The following is a 19786-nucleotide window of genomic DNA, read 5'->3' as shown; positions in this document are numbered from 1 at the left end:
CACTGACTCCGACCCTGTGGCCTTTAGCCCTGTCCTGGCTGCTCCCCACCTGTGGACCATGAAGCAGTCACTTACCTCCCTGGAGCATCAGCAGGAGGAAAGGGGCAGCCCAGCCACACAGCATGCTGCCTCCTGGAGCCTGGAAGAGACACACAGCGAGAGTGTGGGCCCGGGCCTGGGGACCAAGGAACCCTGGACAGCCTCTCTCGGGCCCCCATCCCTCCTTTGGAAGACTTGCCTCAGATTCTGGGATTTGTCTCTGAAAAGCAAGAGTGTCAGGAGCCCATGGGTGTCCCCACAGATTCCCGTCCCTTAGAAGTGGCTGATTCGCCCCTCCGATCCCTCTGCACTTCTCCCACCTTCTCCCTGTGCTTCCCACACAGTCCCAGATGAGAAGGGAGCTCAAAAGGGGAGAAGCTTGCTGCTCCTCCACCCCTGCTAAGCCTGCTGCTGTAGTGTGATGTGTGCACATTTATTCATCTGGACAAGAAAGGAGATGGGGGGTTGGGGAGGGGTGGTTTGGAAAATGGTATTTGACAAGAAGCCAGCTTGAGTGCCCTGTCCCCCAAAACCCCCAGGTCGAGGTTTCCCCAGTGAATTCGCTTCCTACTAAATAACAAATCCAAGATTAGCCCACAAAGGAAACCTCGAGTGAATACCTAAGATGAACTTAGCCTGATCACATGAAGATGACCTGGACTCTCTGATCTGCATGAGGTGGAGAAGAGACCTCTCTGGAGAACAGAGCCAGCCTATCCAGGAAGAGCAGACTCCGGTGCCCTGGGCAGAGGGACAACCCGCAGGCTGGCCCCCAGCTCTCTGTCTGCTTGAGGAGGTACCAGCCAGAGGCCGGTGGGTCCTGGAGCCTTACCCAGACCGACCCCCATGACAGGGGTGTAGCTGGAACTGAAGCGTAGAGGGCCGACCCATGTGGGACCAAGTCACACGCGTGACTCCTTCCAGACACCATCCCTGAGCTCGCGTTCCCCAGATCCTATTCTGGCCCCATCGAGAGCTCCCTCTGAGCTCCCTAACAGGTCACCAAGCAAGAAGCGGTGAAGGGCACAGAGACGTTCAGCTGTGTGGCTCTGGGCTCATCACTCCCCCTCTCTGAGCCTCGTAAGTAAAGATGGTAAAGCCTGCCTCCAGGATTCTTGCGAGAATTCAGGAAGCCATGTGCAGAATCGCTGGGCCCCCCGCAGGGCCCCTGATGCATACACACAGCTGCAATGCATACAGAACTCAGAGCACCAGAGATGGAGGACCCTGAGAAAGATCTAGCTAAGAGGTCTCAAAATGTCTCATTTTCAAAGAATTGGCACATTATGTGCACTATTATTTATTTAATGTATTCTCCCCTGAGTGAACTTACTTAGACATTTAACTCCAACCTCATCTAAGTCATAGTGTCCATAGTTGTGTTTTTTCCCCCACTCACGTTAAAAGGAATAACATCACTATTAAAATAAAATAATGTTGGAGCAAATACCATTTAAATCTGCCTTAAGAAACACAACATTGTAAATCAAGTATACTTCAATTAAAAAAAAAAATATATATATATATAAGAAATAGGCTTTAAAGGATCTTGAAACTTTTTTAATGAATCATTATATGGAAAACAAAATAAAACAGTATCTGCTTTAAGGACCACTGACCTTGCCTGACTCCCCGCCATGGAGGAGCCCCCTTATCATACTTGGAGCATCCGACCTCCAGTTACAGGAGGCGGAGTCCGTGTCTGCCCCTCACTGGTGTGTCCACATCCGTGACTCCAGCCTCAGCACAAGGCCTGGCACAGCTCTGTCCATGTCACTCCCAGGTGCTCTATCAAGCGACCACAGGATAAAGCACAATTTCCTTTGTCCAGATTCAAGGCTCCACATGCCTCCAGATTCCTCAGCACAAATGACACACAGGCCTCTGGGGATGGCGGGGATGTATCTACTGCTTCTGTCTGCCTGGCATCTCTTCCCCTCTAATGAACAACTCTTCAAACTGGAGCTGACCTGACCTGAACCTTTCTCCATAGGGTGAGCACTTGACCCAGGCCTGGCCAGTAAAGCACCCCACCAGCCTGGCCAAGTGAATGGATTAGGGATGGAAACCAACCCAGACAAGGCCAAGGAGAACAGTCTGGGAATTTTTTCTAGAACTCTAGTAAAAAGGTACTCTTTGGAGTGTCTGCTGGAAGCTGGTAGACATCATTGTCACCTCTTAGAAAGATGAAAATGATGTCAATCCTGAGAAACACAGATCCAGAGTGCACACGGCAGCTGGATCCAGCTGTACCTGATGTCCACACCTGGGTTTTTCATTTACATAAGCAAAAAACCCACCTATTTTGTTGAATTTTGTTTCTGTGGCTTGCCACCAAAGATGTCTGATACAGCGGAGTAGAGCAAAGAGCCAGAATTTGAAGCCAGAGCATCATGGAGCAAAAAATAGCTCTTCTAAAGAAGAGCCTTTCTACTCTCTGACCTCAGTTATCATCTCTAAATTGAGGACAAGAATGCCCACAGCACCTGGCAGTTAAGAGTCAGTGGGAAAGCAGATGTGTCAGTGACTGTGAACCGTAAAGCGCTGTGCAAGGGGCTGGATTCTTGCTCTTACTGGCCAGCTGCTCCGAATTACTCAGCACCCCAGGCCCCACCATGCCTCCCTGCCTTCGCACGAGGCAAGTTCTTGCTCTGCATCTTCTCCTTGAACACCTTCCCCCACCTGATCTCTCTAAACTCAGTCTTCATGGCCCACCTGCTCTACCCCTGCATCCATGAAGCCGTGTCAGAATGTTCCAGACCTCCTGCCACTTACCACCTTCCAGGTTTTTTGGTGCTATTATCTACTTGCTATTTATCTTTACCTTGCCTCCCATTGTTTTGCTCCAATAAACATGTCTCGAAAGAAAATATAATGCCACTACCATCAACAGGGAACTGGTATGAAACAGGGAGGCAGTGTGCACCACAGTGGTTCAGACACAGACTTGGGGCCGGCCTGCCTCAGTTCAAATCCCTGCACTGCTGTTTACAGGCTGTGTGACCTTGGGAAGTTTACTTAACCTTTCTGGGTCTCAAGAGTCCTCATTCTGTAAAATGGAGATAATAATAACCATTCCTACCTCATAGGGTCCTTGGGAGAATTAGTCAGTATCTGTAAAGCACTTGGAACAGGGCCTGGAATATAGCAGATGCGATATCAGTGTCTCTTAAAGCAATGAACTTACCATAAAACCAAATACAATGAAATGTAAAAACTAAATACAAGGAAAGCAAAAGACAATCATTAAATTTTTGTGAGATACTATTCCCTGCTTAAGACTCTTAGAAGTTGGAGATCTAGTTTGCCTTTGTTTAAAAGGGGAGATTAAAGAGTCTCACAGAGGTGTTTAAGCCTTACTGGCACCAAACTGAGATTCTCGCCCCCTGCATCATCCGAGGATTGAAAGAAATTTGAAAAGGGTCTAACTCTCGCTAGGGAGTCCAGGGATATTGAACATCATCTAAAATAAGCCATTTGATTCTGGGAAACATCAGTCTTGAATGACAGAGCCTTCTCCTCCTGTTCCCACAGCACTGAGTAGGAACACCTCCCCATCCCGCTGCCCTCCCTGCACTGAATCCATCCCTTTCTGGGACTTCACACTCAGCTGACTCCCGAGGGGAACAGAAACTTACTGCCCAGAGGCACCCAGACCACCAGGTGTGCTTCCTGAGCGAAGGCCAGAGGTTGCCCTGAGAACCTCCCTGCTTAGGTTGCTCCCGCAGCAGCACCTCATCTCTGCAGCCTCCTACCAAGGAGCGAAGAGTACCTGGTATGGAGTCTGCCAGGTGCCAGCTGTGTGCCCTGGGGCAAGTTCCTGACCTCTCTGATTCTCTGTTTTCTCATCTGAGAAACAGGGGTCATGACTATTGTCAGCACAAAATGCATCACTGTATGGGAAGCACTCCGGTACAATCCTGGATGGGATAGAGCCCTGGAGAGGTGCTTACCCACCAGGCTCTGGTGCCAAGAAATGAATTCTGAGGTTGTGGTCATTTGGACTAAAAGCTGGCCGAATTTCATGAGATTCTGGGGAAGTGGAGAAGATTGGTGGTAGGAAATCAGGTGGAAGCAGGGGCTATGGAGAATACAAAGTGCTTAACTTCAGTCAATAGAGAAATGCAAATTAAAACCACAACGCCATGCTATTTTAATTTCATCAGATTAGCAAAAACTAAACATCTGACAACATCGCATGGGGCTGAGGCCATGGCAACTACTAATGGGAACTCTCATCCACAGCCAGTGGAAATGTAAATTAATCCAGCTGGTCTGGAAAAGAGTCTGGCCTGGTCTAATGAGTGAACAAGCGTTTGCCTTAAACACCAGCAATCTCACTGCACGGCAGACTACTAATGACGCTCTGGCACACGAGTCCGAGAAGCATAGGCAGAAATGTTTATAGCAGCGTTGATTTTAATGAAAAACTGGAAACAACCTAAATATCCATCAGCAAGAGAACGGAAAAATAAACTGCGGTGTAATCACTCAATGTGAAAATGAATCATAGCTTCACACAACAAAGCAAGTGGCTCTTATAAACAAACAGTGGAGCAAAAGAAAAGCAAGTCAGAAAAGAAAACAGGCGTCATAACACCAAGTCACACTTAGCAACCTGTAAAGCAACTCTAGATTTTGTTTGGGTGAATATACGTGTGTCCTGAATATGTAGAGAAATCCAAGGGGGTGAGAAATACCAAACTCTGAATAATGTAGCCAAGGCGGGGAGATGTGGTAAGAAGGGGGTCTTCAGGGTCTCAACAGTTTGGTAAAACTGAGTGAAGCTACCATGGGTGTTATTTATATTTTTCTTTATACCTTTTTGTATGTCTGAACTATTTCATAACATTTTAAATGCAAGTGAATCTTAAGTCTATAAAATAAAATACGAAAGGGGGACTTTCACTTCTGGCTATGATGGAGTAGCTGGTATCCTGCTAACCCTCTTACTAAGAACAACTACTAAGGAGGAGAAAAAAAAATATTAGAAAGCACGAGAAAGCAATCAAGTTAGATACTATTTGAGAGGCCAGGGTGTCAGAGAAAAAGAAAATGTGTTGAAATTCTGCATGCAATTTCCCTTCAAGTAATTTGCCAAGTCATTGCAAATGAGTTATGTTCCAAGAAACCTAGCAGAAAGCATCTGGTAATAGGCTGAAACCTAAGAAGAGATTTTTGTCAGTTTCACAATACTCAGGAAAAAACTGGAGTTTAAAGCCTGGCCAGAAAAAAAAAAAAATGGGTCCTGGTACATACCCAGTTATTCAGGAAAGGCTATGCCTTGGGAATAAGAAAAAATTAGAAATAGTTCAGCCTTCACTGCATCAGAATGATCTGCCTATATGCTATATGTTTGCTTATACGTTGCATCTAAAGCCTCTATATTTTTCATACACAATGTTCAGCATTCAGTTAAATTAACAAGACAAACCAGAAAACAGTGCCAAATGACCAAATGCCCAGAGTCAAAAAACAAACCCAGAAACAGACCCATAAGTGATTCAGAAAATGGCCTTATCAGACAGGACTTAGAATACTATGATTAGTCTGTTCAAGAATCCACCAGAAATACAGAATCTATTTAAAAGTAGAAACTCTAGAGCCGAAAAATACAATATTTGAAATCTATAAGTACTTAATAGATTAATTTAACTATAGATTAGAAATTCAGAAAAGGGGATTGGTAAACTGGAAGACTGGTAGAAAATTATCAAATTGAAGCATGCAGAGAAAAATGTTTAAAATACAGAGACAAATACAAAAGAGACATATGAGACACTGTGGAAAGGTCTAACACACATGTATTTGGAGTTAAGAAAAGAGGAGAGAGAACAACTCAGAATCAATAATAGAAATACTGCTTAAAAGTTTTTCAAAACTATCATTGGAACAGATTCAAGAAGTCTACAGCCACACCTCACCCTGACCCCCAAAAAACAAATACAAAGAAAATCACATCTAGGCACATTCTAGAAAAACTATTTTAAAAATTAAAGACAAAAATATACTTAAAAGCCAACTTTGAATGTTATTTCCAGCAAAAATATCCATCAGAAAAAGAAAGCAAGCTCAATATGATAAAAGAATTTACTAAAATCCCACAGTTGACATCACACTTAATGGTGAAAAACTTAAAGCTTTCCCTCTAATGATCAGAAACAAGACAAGGATGTCCACTCTCACTGTATTGAAGGTTCTAGCCAAAGCAGTTAGGCAAGAAAAAGAAAGAAATGATATCCAGATTGGAAAGAAAGAAGTAAAGCATTTCTGTTTGCAGATGATATGATCTTGTATATACAATATCCTAAAGAATCCAAACCAAGAAAATAGAATGAAACAAAGCAAACAAACAACCAAATGAAAACTATTAGGACTAATTAGCGAGACTGCAGGCTACAAGATCAATATACAAATTCAATTGTATTTTAATATACTAGGATGAACAACCAAACAAAAAGTATTAGGATTAAATTTAGCAAGATTGCAGGATACAAGATCAATGTACAAAGTCAGCTGTATTTTATTTTATTTATTTATTTTTTCAATAATTTCTCACCTTTTTTTAAATATACTTTTTATTTTTGTGTTATTTAATTATTTTGGTGGCAGGCGGGATTAGGTTTATTTTATTTTTGGAGGAGGTATTAGGGATTGAACCCAGGACTGCTTGCATGCTAAGCATGCGCTCTACCACTTAAGCTATACCCTGCCCCCAAAATCAACTGTTTTTAGTATACCAGGGATGAACAAAATGAACTGCAAAAAGTAAACTCATTTATAATAATATCAGAAAGAATAAAACAGGAATTTAACAAAAGGAGTGCTAGATTGGTACAGTAAAAAATTAAAACATTATTGAAATAATAATAGAAGAGCTAAATAAGTGGAAGGCTATCCCACGTTCATGAATTGGAAGGCTTAATATTGTCAAGATAACTCCCCAAAATGGTATACAGATTTAAAATAATCCCTATCAAAATCCCAGCTGGCTCTTTTACAGAAATTGACAAGTTGATCCTAAAATTCACATCGAGATGTAAGTGGCCAGAAGAAACAAAATAATCCTGAAAAAGAAGAACAAAGTTAGAAGACTTAGACTTCTCAGTTGCAAAACTTATTACAAAGCTACATTCATCTACACAGTGTGGTACTGGCTTATACATAGACATATAGATCAATGGAATCAAATTGAGAGTGCAAGAAGAAGGTCATATATTTATGTTCAATTGATGTTTGACAAGAGTGCCAAGACAATTCATTGGTGGAAAAGAATAGTCTTTAAAATAAATGGTGCTGGGACAACTGGATATCCACATGCAACAGAATGAAATTGGACTTCTATCTCACACCATATATAAAAATCAACTCATTATGGATCAAAGACCTAGTATGAAGAGGTAGAACTATTAAACTCTTAAAATAAAATATAGGTGTAAATCTTTGGAACATTGTATTAGATAATAGTTTCTTAGATGGGACACCAAAAGCACAGAAACCAAAGAAAATAGAAACACTGAACTGTTTCAAATTTTAAAATTTGGTGCTTCAAAAGACACTACCAAGAAAAAGTGAAAAGACAATATATAGAATGGGAAAAATATTTGCAAACCATATATTTGTTAGAGGTCTACTGTTCACCATATATAAAGAACACTTACAATTCAACATCTAAAAGACAACTCAATTTTAGAGTGTGTATAGATTTGAATAATGACTTCTCCAAGGTGATATACTAATGACCGATAAACACATGAGAAGAAGCTCATCACCATTAGTCATTTGGGAAATGCAAATAAAGGCTACAGTGTGTTACTACTTCACACCCACTAGATGGCTATTTTTCAAAATGGAAAATAAAAAAATGTAGATGAGGATATAAAGGTTGAACCCTTATACATTGCTGATGAGAGTGGTAAAATGGTGCAGCCACTATGGAAACAATTTTACAGTTTCTCAAAAAGTTAATATAGTGTTATCACATGACCAAGCAATTTGACTCTTAGGTATATAATGAAAAGAACTGAAAACCAACGTCCACCAATGTTCATAGCAGCATTTTTCATAAAAGCCCTAAACTGGAAGCAACCAAAATGTTCATCAATTGATGAATGGACAAAAAAAAAAATGTAGGCTATCCACATAATGGAATATTATTCAGCCATAATATGAATCAAGGACTGATACATGTTACAACATGGAAGAACCTTGAACATTTATCTAAAGTAAAGAAGTCAGACACAAAAGCCACATATTGTATGATTTCATGTATATGGAATGTCCAGAATAGGCAAATCCATAGAGACAGAAAGTAGATTAGTGGCTGTCAGGGGCTGGAGCTTTGGAGGGAGGGGGACTGGAGAGTGATTGCTAATAGGTATAGGATTTTTTTTTGGAGGGGGGAGTAATGAAAATGTTCTGTGGTTACATAATATTGCTCATTGCATAACTTTATGAATATATTAAAAACTACTTAATTGTGCACTTTAAAAGAGTGAATTTTATGGTATGTGAATTAGATCTTAATTACAATTTTTTTTAGTGAAGGCAAAATAAAGATTTTTTTCAGACATCCACCCAAAAAGTGCTGAGAGAATTTGTCACTTGCAGACTGCGTCAAAAGACACAATAAAGTGAATTCTGGGGGCAAAAGGAAAACAATCCCAGATAGGAGGCAATTTACTGTAGGAAGATATGAAGAACAATAGAGAGTATTATAAACATAAAAAATTAGTTGCTGAAAATAATAATGTCTTATGAAGTTTAAATTATATGCAAAGTTAAAATAAATCACCATGATACCTCAAAGACAAGAAAGAGTGAATAAAGTTAAAGGTCACTGTATTGTCTGGGAAGCGATAAAAGTACTAATATAAGGTAGACTCCAAAAAAATCAAGTATGCATGTTGTAATCTCTAAGATAAGCTCTAAAAGAATTAGAAAAGGAAGTATAGCAAACTAATAGATGGCAATAATTTTTAAAACTTTACTCATCTAAAAAATCGGACAAAAGGAAAACAAATAGATGGTAGACATAACCCCAAACACATGAATACTTTATTAAATGTGTGTGTATATATATATATACACACACACACACACAATGGAATACTACTCAGCTATAAAAGAAAATAAAATAATGCCATTTGCAGCAACATGCATGGACCTGGAGATCATCACACTAAGTGAAGTAAGCCAGAAAGAGAAAGAAAAATACCATATGATACCATATGGAATTTTTAAAAAAGGGATATAAATGAACTTATTTACAAAACAGAGACAGACTCACAGATATTGAAAACTTATGTTTACCAGGGGGAAAAGGGGTGGGAAGGAATAAATTGGGAGTTTGGGATTTGCAGATACCAAGTATTATATATATAAAATAGATAAACAACAAGGTCCTACTATATAGCACAGGGAACTATATTCAATACCTTGTAATGGCCTATAATGAAAAAGAATATATATATATTTGAATCATACACCAGAAGTTAACACATTGTAAACCAACTATACTTCAATAAAAAAGGGTCCAATACCTGTATCTAATAGCATATTCAGCCACTAAAAAATGTAAATGAACTAAAAACTGGAATTAAAGACATAACCTTGAAATGAATACTTTACATGAAAAGAAAGTAAAATTATAGTTTAATCTCTCTCATAAATATGCATACAAAAATTCTAAACAAAATATTCACAAATCAAATCTGATGATACATACAAAAGTAAATAATACATCATTATCACATGAGGTTTATTCCAAGAATACAAGGGTATGTATTATATCTGAAAACAAGTAATCTATTTTACCACATTAATGGAATAGAGAAGAAATTTTATATATGATAATTTAATATGTTCAGAAAACACATTTAATAAATTGTAACACTCATTTATAATTTTTGAAACACCCTCAGAAAACCAGAAATAGAAGGAATCTTCTTAATCTGATAAGGAGCGCGTGCACACACACAGACACACAGACACACAGACACACACACACACACACACACACACACACACACTATAACAGTTAACATGATCCTTAATGTCAAATACTGAACACTTCATCCTTGAGGGCAGGAAAAAGACAAGCATGTCTTTTACTAGAGGTCCTAGTCAATGCCATAAGGCAAGAAAAATAAATAAATGTATAAATAGAAAGCTATAAGGATTGGAATGATGTAAGACTGAATATCTAGAAAAGTCCAGATTTTTGACAGATAAACATTAGACAGTAAATGTTAAACAAAGCCACTGAATATGAGACTATCAATATAATAAAATGTATTTCTAAAGATCAACAAAGTTGACAAATCTTTAGCTAAACTAAGAAAAAAGAGAGAAGATTCAAATAACTAAAATCAGAAAAGAAAGATGAGACATTACAACTGATGCCACCGAAGTAAAATGGATTACAAGATACAGCTATGAATAACTATACACCAACAAACTCGATAATGTAGAAGAAATGGATAAATTCCTAGAAACATACAACCTACCAAGACTGAATTACAAAGAAACAGAAAACATATAACTAGATTGCAAAAGCAACAAAAGCAAAGATAGAAAAGTAAAATTACATCATACTAAACAGCATCCTTCGAGTTGAAGGAAACCATCAACAAAATGAAAAGGCAACCTACTGAGTGGGAGGAAATATTTGCAAATCATATATTTGATAAGGGACTAATACACAAAATACATAAAGAAGTCACACAATCTAATTGTAAAATGAGCAGAAGATCTAAATAGAGATTTTTCCAAGGAGAACATACAGATGGCCAACAGGTATATGAAAAAGTGCTCAACATCATTAATCATCATGGAATTGCAAATCAAAATCACAATGAGATTTCACCTCACACATATCAGAATAGCTATTATCAAAAAGACAAGAGATAACAAACGTTGGTGAGGATATGAAGAAAGGGAACACTTGTGCACTGTTGGTTGGAATGTATTTGGTGCAGCCACTATGGAAAACAGTATGGAGGTTCCTCAAAAAATTAAAAATAGAACTACCATATGATCCAGTAATTCCACTTCTGGGTATTTACTTGATGGGAATGAAATCACTGTCTTGAAAAGATATCTGCATTGCCATGATCATTACAGCATTATTTACAATAACCAAGACATGGAAATAACCTAAGTGTCCTTTAATAGATGAATGGATGAAGATGACGTGGTGTATATATACAGCAGAATAATATTCATCCATAAAACATAATGAACTCTTGCCATTTGTGACAACATGGATAGACTTCAAGAGTATTATGCTAAGTGAAATAAGTCAGACAGAGAATGACAAACACTGTGTGATCTCTCTTACAAGAGGAATCTAAAAAAATATTAAGTTCCTGGATACAGAGAACTGGTTGATGGTTGCCAGAAGAAGTGTGGGAGTGGGAGGAATATGTAAAGGGGGTCAAGAGGTAAAAAGAAAAAAATATATGGTGCATTACTGAGCAAAAACAACAACAAAAAGGAAGCAAAAAATATTTTTTTAATGTATGTGCTTGCAATGCATAAGCCCTGAGGGTCTTGCTCAGAGTAGTTAAATTTCATGAACAGACTATTACTCCATAAATTACAATGTTACACCAACACTGAATATTGCATTTTTTCTAGCTTTGTCTATGTCTTTTTGTTCAAGAAGTATGTCAAAAATATCCAAACACATGCTGTCAGCAATTTTATAAAGACAGTAATGTCATAGAAACTAAAATATGCTTGAATACACTGCATCTTCTTTAATGATAATAACACAGTTTTTAAAAATACTCACTTGGAACTTTATATCACCATCTTTGAAACTAGGGAGAATTCAAAGTCATAAAATAAACTATCAATTATAGAGAAGAAATTAATCTTAAATAGCAATGTATGACTCTGGTTTAAAAAAACAGAAATGTTATATTAAGGAACTTTGTAGAAATCAACTGACATGTGATTCAATGTCAACATTCAAATGCTAATTTTGACCTTGAAACTTTGTTTCATTTTAAGAAATTATAAGCCACACTGCAAAATTTATGTACTATTTTCCTTATTAAAAAAATTTTTTAAGTATAGAAAAGTAGAATGTATGGTAAAAAATCATGCTTCTTATGTCCTGGTATCTTCCCAGATTGCTTATCAAGAGGAAAATAAATACTTGCACAATTATCTTATGCATAAGTCTAAAATCTGTAAAAATATGCACCAGGCAATAACTGATTAATATACTGAGGTGTCCGATAAATTGCCAAAAGTTGATGGAGATATCTTGGTTGATGGAGTATATTATCTTAATTAAATTGGGATATTTCTTATTGGTCTCAGTATAAAAGGGACAATAGGTCATCTTATGATTCTATTTTTCCCTCCAGTGGAAGTATCTTTTGAATTTAGAAAATTTTTCAATTATAAAAGACACTAACAAAACGTAAATTGAGAAAAAAAAGAGAATAGAAAAGAAACTGAAATGGGAGATTATATCTATATATAGTTTTTTATATAATTATATATTGTATTTTTACATAGTTACATATAATATGTAAAATTATGTATATAATGATATGTTTATATATATATGTGTGTGTGTGTGTGTGTGTGTGTGTGTGTGTGTGTGTGTGTGTGTGTCCCCAAGATAAAGAGCTCCTACAAAACAATTATAAAAACACAGAATTCAATTTTTTTTTAAATGGACAAAATCTTAAGCAGACACGTCACAAAAGGCATCCAAATGGCCAAGAAGCATATTAAAAGGTGCTCAAAATCATTACTTGTCAAAGAAATGCAAATTCATATCCCAATATGACAGCACTACTCATACTCATCAACCCAGAATGGCTAAAGTGGAAAACGCTGACAATTCCAGTGCTAAAAAAGGAGACGAAGGAATCAGAACTCTCAATCCCTGCTCAGTTTTCTGGCAGGAGTGTGAGTTGGAGCAACCCCTGGGGAAAACTTTTGCTGATCAGGAGGCCCAACAATTCCACCTGCAGGTTAAGCACCAAAGAACAGTGCGTACCCATGTATGCAAGCAGACACACGTGTGCCGGGGCGCTCACCGCAGCGTTATTTACAAACTCCCCAAACTGGAATGAACCCAAGTTCTTGGTTTTCCTGTATCTCCTTTCCCACACTGATGATTCAGGAATGAGATTTGTTCAGCTCAAGCCGGTCATCCTGTTCGATGCGACCCAGGTGGGGATTGGGGCTTGAAAGTGAAAGGCGAGGGGTGTGGTAAAAGTACAATGGCCCGTTTCCCACGAGGACCAAGAGAGTGAAGAGGGACTCCCCAGAAATGCCAGAAACAAGAGCCCACAGGTCACCAGAAGGGGAAGTGTCAAGACTGAGGGACTTCCCAAGAGGGAACACAGAAGAAAGGGCTCCTAGTTTATCCCTGGTCTCCAAGGACTTCTGCCCACCTGCTCTCCTCCTGGCCTCCTCCCTGACCTCCCTGCCTCCAGCTGTGGCCCCTCCAACTCTCTTTCTGTGGCTCCCCATTGCCCATCAGAGAAAACCCCCAATTCCTTAGCCCAGCATTCAAAGCATGTCCGGATCTGCTCCCTGACATTCCCTCTGCCCCCTAGTCTTCACCCCGGAGTCCAGGTGCTCTGATCCCCAACGGCGTCACAACATCCCCATTCATCTGGCTTCCACGCCTTCACACGTGCAGTTTCAACCACCAGAACCTTCCACTCTTCCTGACTGATGATCAGCCCTCCTACTCAGCCTTCAAAATCCAGTTTAAATGTCATCTCCTTTGTAATTCTTTGACCTCTCCAAGGAAGGCATATGAGTCACTCCTTCCTCTGGGGTCCCTCCTTCCACCAGAGCACACAGCTCACAATGTTTTTTAGCAACAGTCTTGGCAATTTCTAGATGGGAACCATGTGCTTCTTGGTTACTGCTGAATGGCAGTGGCTAATCAGTGCCTGACACACAGTAGGTGCTCAAAGCACTGGTTACATGAGTGACTAAATGCAAGAAAATGCTTTCAATCATGACGGATCTTGAAGCTTACTCTCAATATTGAAATCCATGTAGACCATACACTCCAAACTTAAATCTTCCTCTTTTTGATTCCTTTCTTAAACTCAGTGCATTGAGGATCTTTACATACTTGATAAGGATAAGAGCTCCAAAGCCCCTTCTTTTCCCCACCTCAGGACCTTTGCACATGCCATTCTGTCTGCCTAGTACACTCCTCCCACCCTCCATGCTTCCTTGCTTTCTTATCCTGCCGTTTCAGCTACAATGTTGCCTCCTCAAGGAGGCAATCCACTCTGTCTGAAATGGGTGTCCCCTGAGGTTCTCCAGGTCACATACCCCTGCTTGCCCCCTTCTTGGCAATTGTAATATTAAGATTTGCTTAGTAAATGTTTCTGTTTTTGTGTTTATGACCTGTCTCCAACCTGAAGCATAAGCTCCGAAAGGGTGGGAAATTTACCTATTTGGTTCACTAGGGCATCCCTAATGCATAGAATAGGACTCAGAATACAATAAATGCTTAACAAGTAGCTGAAGAAGAAGACTGAATGAATGGAAGAGGCTACAAATTGCTGTTTCCAGTCAAACAAGGAGCAGGCCCTGAGGCAGCCCCCAAGAGGCCTTGGTTTCTCCATCAACTTTGTCTCTGTCCCAGGAACTTCCCCCTACCCAAGTGATCATGACTGTGGTCATCAGATTAGTAGCAAATTTTCACAGAGGGACAGTGGGTTGCCCAGGGTCACACGGAGAATTCTTACCTAAGCAGGGCTCTCGGACTGGGGAAGAAGCAGCCTGGTGGCCCTGGATCAGGAAGGAGGCTCTGCCACTCTTAGTGGGACCTCGGGCACATCTATTTTCTTCTCTGAGTCTCAGTTTCCTCATCTGTAGGCTAGGGGCAGGGGCCCTGGCCTGGCTGAAGGAGTGAGGCAGGCACCAGGTACACTGGAGGTTTGTGAGTAATGTGCACTTGCCACACCTCCCTCAAGACAATTTAAGTGGGGTCTGTGAGGACCAGCAGTCTAGGGCCCTTTTGCAGGTGTCCTGACCATCCGGGGGCCCTCAGAGGGGCCTCTGCCCACACCCCGGGGAATATTCTCAGGTTGTTTCAGAAGTTCCAAGTTTACTCAGAGCTCTCATTTGAGCTGTCGTAAAAAGTCCCTTTGGCCGAGTGCCAGGGCTGGGAGTGGAGGCGGTGGCACCTGTGAGCCAGGAGGTGGGGTTGGGGCTCCTTCCAGCTCCCCCTTTCCCCGGCCCCTCAGAGCTGGGGTGCACCCCAGGGCAGGGAAGGGAGCAGTGTGTAAGGAAGGGGCTGTGATGGGGGGACGATCCCCCTCCTTGAAGAATTATTTATTCCCCTGTCTTCATGGCTTTCTTCCCTCTGCTTGTAAATGACTCCCTGGGTGACCCTAGAGATGCTCACCCGGCTTGGCACCTCAGTTCCCCTATCTGTGAAAGGGGGGAGTAGACTCATCAGAAGAACTGTCATTTATTGAAGGTTTCGTATAGGCCAGAAGCTACACCAGGTGTTCTGGGTGATAACGAGACAATTATTACCAGCGATGCTTAAAGTAAAACATAATAGCTTCTATTTATCGTGAGCCACTGCTAAGCTCTCTCCCCTTGTAATGGCACTGGCTCTGTGTGTGCACCACTGAAAACCCAGGACCTAGGACAGTGCTCAGTAAAAACATGTCGAATAAAACCTCAACCTGAGATAGGCATTCTTATTTCCATATCAGAGATAAGGAAACTGAAGGTTCAGAAAAGTTAAGTGACTTACTCCAGGTCACAGAGGTACTGAGGGATGGAGCTGGGACTCAAACCCAGGTCTGGCTGTCTCCAAAGCCCCAGATCACAATTGGTAGGCTTTGGTGAGCCAGATCCAGCACCGCCACAGCATCCACCCCACCCCACCCCGCCCCTCCCATCCCCCCAACCTCCACCATCTGACAGCAGAGACCTCCCAGCTGTGTGGAGAAGCCAAGCCAACATTCTGGCCTGCCCAGGGTTCTGCAAGCACTGGCTCCCCTTGCTGGGAGGAAGGATGCCCTTTCTTCCTTCTTCTCATTCATTTATCAGGTACCAGGGAGGTACTGATGCTGTGGAGAAGTTGGTCCCTCCCAAAACTTCTGGTGGCCTGCCCTTCTCATTCCCATCTTCTCTTGAACTGGCCCTCTCCTCCAGCAAGCCCCCTCCCTCTGCCCACAAGCCCCTTTGGGCTCCAATCCCCACCTCTAGGCCCATTTTCTTCCTTGTTAGGCAGGTAGGAGCCAGCACTACCTGGGGCTCAGCCTCTTATTCCCCTCACCTCTCCCAGCCCAGGGTCTTGGCCACCTCCTAACATTAAGGGCTCTTAGTTTCCTCCACTGTGGAGCTGTGAGGACCCAGACTCCCTGCCAGGTGTGGGGCAGGCAGGACCAGGGCTTCTGCTGAACCCACCACAGGGAACAGGAGATTGGGGCTCCCCCTCTGGGGTCTGCCCAGCCCCCTTGATCAGAAAGTGCCCAAGGACTACAACTCTTGGTTTTATGTTATCCTGATCAGTAGGCTGTCACCTTGAAGGTCCAAACCCAATTCTGCCTTTTACAGTCATACTTGACCTGGGGCAAGCTTCTCCCACTGAGCCTCAGTCTCCTCATCTGTAAAATGGGCTGAATGAGGCCATCAGCCTTACCTGGTGTTGTGAGGATTATGGGAGAACTTCAAGCACCTGTTACATGCTCAACGCAGGTGCCCCAGACCCCAGGGGCCTCAGAGAGGCAGGACTGTGGGTTCCCAAGCATGTCCCTGCACTTTCTACCATTCTTGGAAACTGGCCTTTCTCCTTTGTGGGCTCCAGGCTCTTCATGATGCAAATTCCCTTCCCAGGCAAGCCTCCAGACAGCAGCTTTTAGATTTTCATGCCCTCAAACCCTCACAACCAGCCCTATGAGGATGGAGTTGCCCTTGTCCCCATTTTACAGATGAGAAGACCAAGGTTCCATGAGGCTAGAAGAAGCAGAGAAACTGGCTCAAGTTCATCCAGCCATGAAGCCACATGGCTGGATTTTGAACCTAGGTTTTCCCCACTCTACCATGTGCTTCTAAAACCCCCACACTTTCCCCTAGGGGAACACAGATGTCCTCCTAGGAGCAGCCCCTGACTTTTTAATGATCCCCACCCCTCCTGCCCTGAGTCCTCTACATCCTAAGTTCCCCTCCAGGCATTTACTCATCCGCTTCTCTGCCAGGAGTGTGTCTGCCTGTTCCTACCTTCCCCATTTTTTCTCAAGTAAAAATTCAACCCATCCTTCAAGGTTCAGCCTCCCCAAGTCTCCTCACTCCCCTCTCCTCCGCACACCCAGAACCCATTCACCTCTCTAGCCATCAACCCATCCCCTATGTTCTCCTGAGATGAGGAGACAGTCTGTGCAGGTCAGGACCAGCCTCCAAGTCACCTGCCCACCCTGCTACGTACTGGTTGAGTCACCTTGGGAAAATCACTCTACCTCTCAGAGCCTCAGTTTTCATCTGTGAAATGGGCACACCAAGCCATTTTGAAGAATGTAGACAAAATAAAGGAGATAAAACACAGAACCTGGCACAAAGTCAATCCCTCCTCTCTCCCCCAAACCGGCCCCATCACACTCGTGCCCACCTCTGCCCTGCTCAGCTGCCCAGAACCACAGTGAATGTCACATCATGTTCGGTCTGGAACCAGCTCTCCCCACCTCCCCACCTAGCCCCTGCCTTTTGGGAGGCTGATTTCCACAAGCTCAGGGGGCCATGTCAGCCATGCCCCTGCCTCCGTGTCCCCAGGGCCTCTAGCAGACTGACAGAAAGGCACGCCAGTCCTCCTGAGCTGGGCTGAACAAGAGACTCCAGCCCAATTCTGCTGCCTCACTGACCCCAGCTGTGATGAGGGCACAGGACCCCTCCATGTCCTCCCCCTCCCCTCCCCCATCCCAGAACAGGGACTGGAGGCAAGTTACCTGCTTTCTACTTCTCCCTCAGAAATCCATTGTGTGTGCTCAGGGCAATCCAGTGGGCTCCCACGAGTGGCAGCTCTGCTCAGCGTGGGAGTGGGAAATGGGGGTCTGGGAGAACAGGCAGGGGTTTGAGGTGGGAAGCCACAACCTGCCCGGAGTCCCCCCGACCAACAGCACAGGAGCTGTCAACCAGACGGACGGCAGTTGCGTTCCCTGTCGGCAGGCTACGCAGAGGCAACGATCAGTCACATCCCAAAGAGGTCACACACTGCCAGAAGACAGAGTGTAGGGGCAGGGACCGATCCGCTGCACCAGGGATGGACAGACAGCAGACAAGTGCTGCTCAGGCAGGCAGACAGAGAGAAGTCAAGCAAACAGGCAGCTGTCCAGCCAGTCAGATAGACAGATAGACAGGCAGGCAGGCAGGCAGGTAGGCAGGCAGGCAGGCAGCCCTGTGGCTGTCAGTCACACTAAGGGAGAAGCAAGCAGACAGTTGGACCCCGAGACCATCGGTCACTCGGCAGAGACGCCAGTGGATCTGCCAGAGGCGGTGCCTGCCATCCCTGCCCCACCGCGTGCGCAGGGTGGGGAGGAAGAGGAGGATGTGGTGAGCCGCTCCCGCAGGCCCCGCCCACAGGGCCGCGACTCCTCCCCCGGGGAGTGAGAAAGCGGTGGGAGGCGGCCCGGCCCCGCGGCAAGGCTCACTGCCCTCCAAAGGTCGCCTGCTAGGAAGGCATTTGGGGCCACCAGGGTGACGTCGGCCTCCTGCGGACGGGTGACATCGCCCCCACAGGCCTCACGGTCGACCTTTAAAGGCAGGCAGGACGGTCGGGAGCCATCGCTTCTCACAGATGTGGAAACTGTGGCTCCGAGGAGTGCAAGAGGGGACATAACTGGACCCTGGAGGCTCCCGGGGGTCCTGAGAGTCCAGCTCTCGGCTCAGAGAGAAGCATGAAAGCCTGGAGACCTGCCCAAGGTCTTGTGGAGAGGCGGTGGCCCCAACCACACCACAGCCCCTCTTCCAGAGTTTGCAAGCTGGCCCTTTTCACTCATGCACACTGCCTTGCCTGGGCCCGCAAGGGTCTTAATTTGCGACCCCTCCCAGACTCTCTGCCCCTGTTTCCTTTGAATCCAGCTTCCTGCTGCAAGGCTGCAGGGAGCAGGAGACTCTCTTCCAACCCTGGAGAAGACAATCCCTTGGGCATGTCACTTCACCCTTCTGAAATGCCTCGCTTCGCCCATCTGCCAAATGGGAACACTTAATCTAAAAATATATATATACAAATTTTATTTACAAACGAAAAATAGACTCATAGATATAGAAAATAAACTGTGGTTACCAGAGGGGAACAGGTAGGAGGGAGGGATAGATTAGGAGCTTGGGATTAACAGATACACACTACTATATATAAAACAGATAAACAACAAGGACCCACTGTGTAGCACAGGGAACTATATTCAATTTCTTGTAATGAGCTGTAATGGAAAAGAATCCGAAAAAAAAAAAAAAGTATATGTATGTATGTAAAAAAATAAAATAAAATGAATCACAGAAAAAAAAAAAAATGGGGACACCTTGCCATTAACACACAGGAACTCAGAAAGAAAACAGAAACAAGAAATTCTCAAGAGCTTTTTCATCTTGTTGACCAGCCAAGCGCCCACGAGAGGATGGGATGTCTGAGGCAGACATTTAAGAAACCTAGGGATAAAATTCACACCCAGCAGCCTCAAAAGAAGAGCAAGAGAGCTGGTGCGGCCACAACTACACTGACTACCTTGCCTTTTTT

The 19786-nt window shown here is 43.1% G+C and overlaps 1 protein-coding gene across 3 annotated transcripts in view; it reads right to left on the bottom strand.

Moving 5' to 3' along the window:
• IL21R (interleukin 21 receptor) overlaps window positions 1-18586 on the bottom strand; it is a 32334-nt gene extending 13748 nt beyond the window's left edge. Inside the window, exons 1-3 of one of the 3 annotated variants that reach the window (XM_031433013.2) lie at window positions 18000-18586; window positions 3122-3176; window positions 76-139 (exon numbers count right to left, since the gene is read on the bottom strand). In XM_031433013.2, coding sequence (XP_031288873.1) covers window positions 76-124 — 49 coding nt within the window. In that variant the 5' untranslated portion in view covers window positions 125-139; window positions 3122-3176; window positions 18000-18586. Of the gene's footprint in view, window positions 1-75; window positions 140-3121; window positions 3177-3811; window positions 4231-17999 lie in introns of those variants that run through there. The other 2 variants (XM_064478541.1, XM_010990913.3) reach the window with 2 other exon arrangements.
• Between the last annotated feature and the right edge of the window lie 1200 nt (window positions 18587-19786).

Source organism: Camelus dromedarius, chromosome 24 (assembly GCF_036321535.1).
Source record: "Camelus dromedarius isolate mCamDro1 chromosome 24, mCamDro1.pat, whole genome shotgun sequence".
In the NCBI taxonomy this organism is placed as follows: Eukaryota; Metazoa; Chordata; class Mammalia; order Artiodactyla; family Camelidae; genus Camelus; species Camelus dromedarius.
The sequence above is the reverse complement of the archived record's forward strand: the minus strand, read 5'-3'. Positions and strand labels throughout refer to the sequence as shown.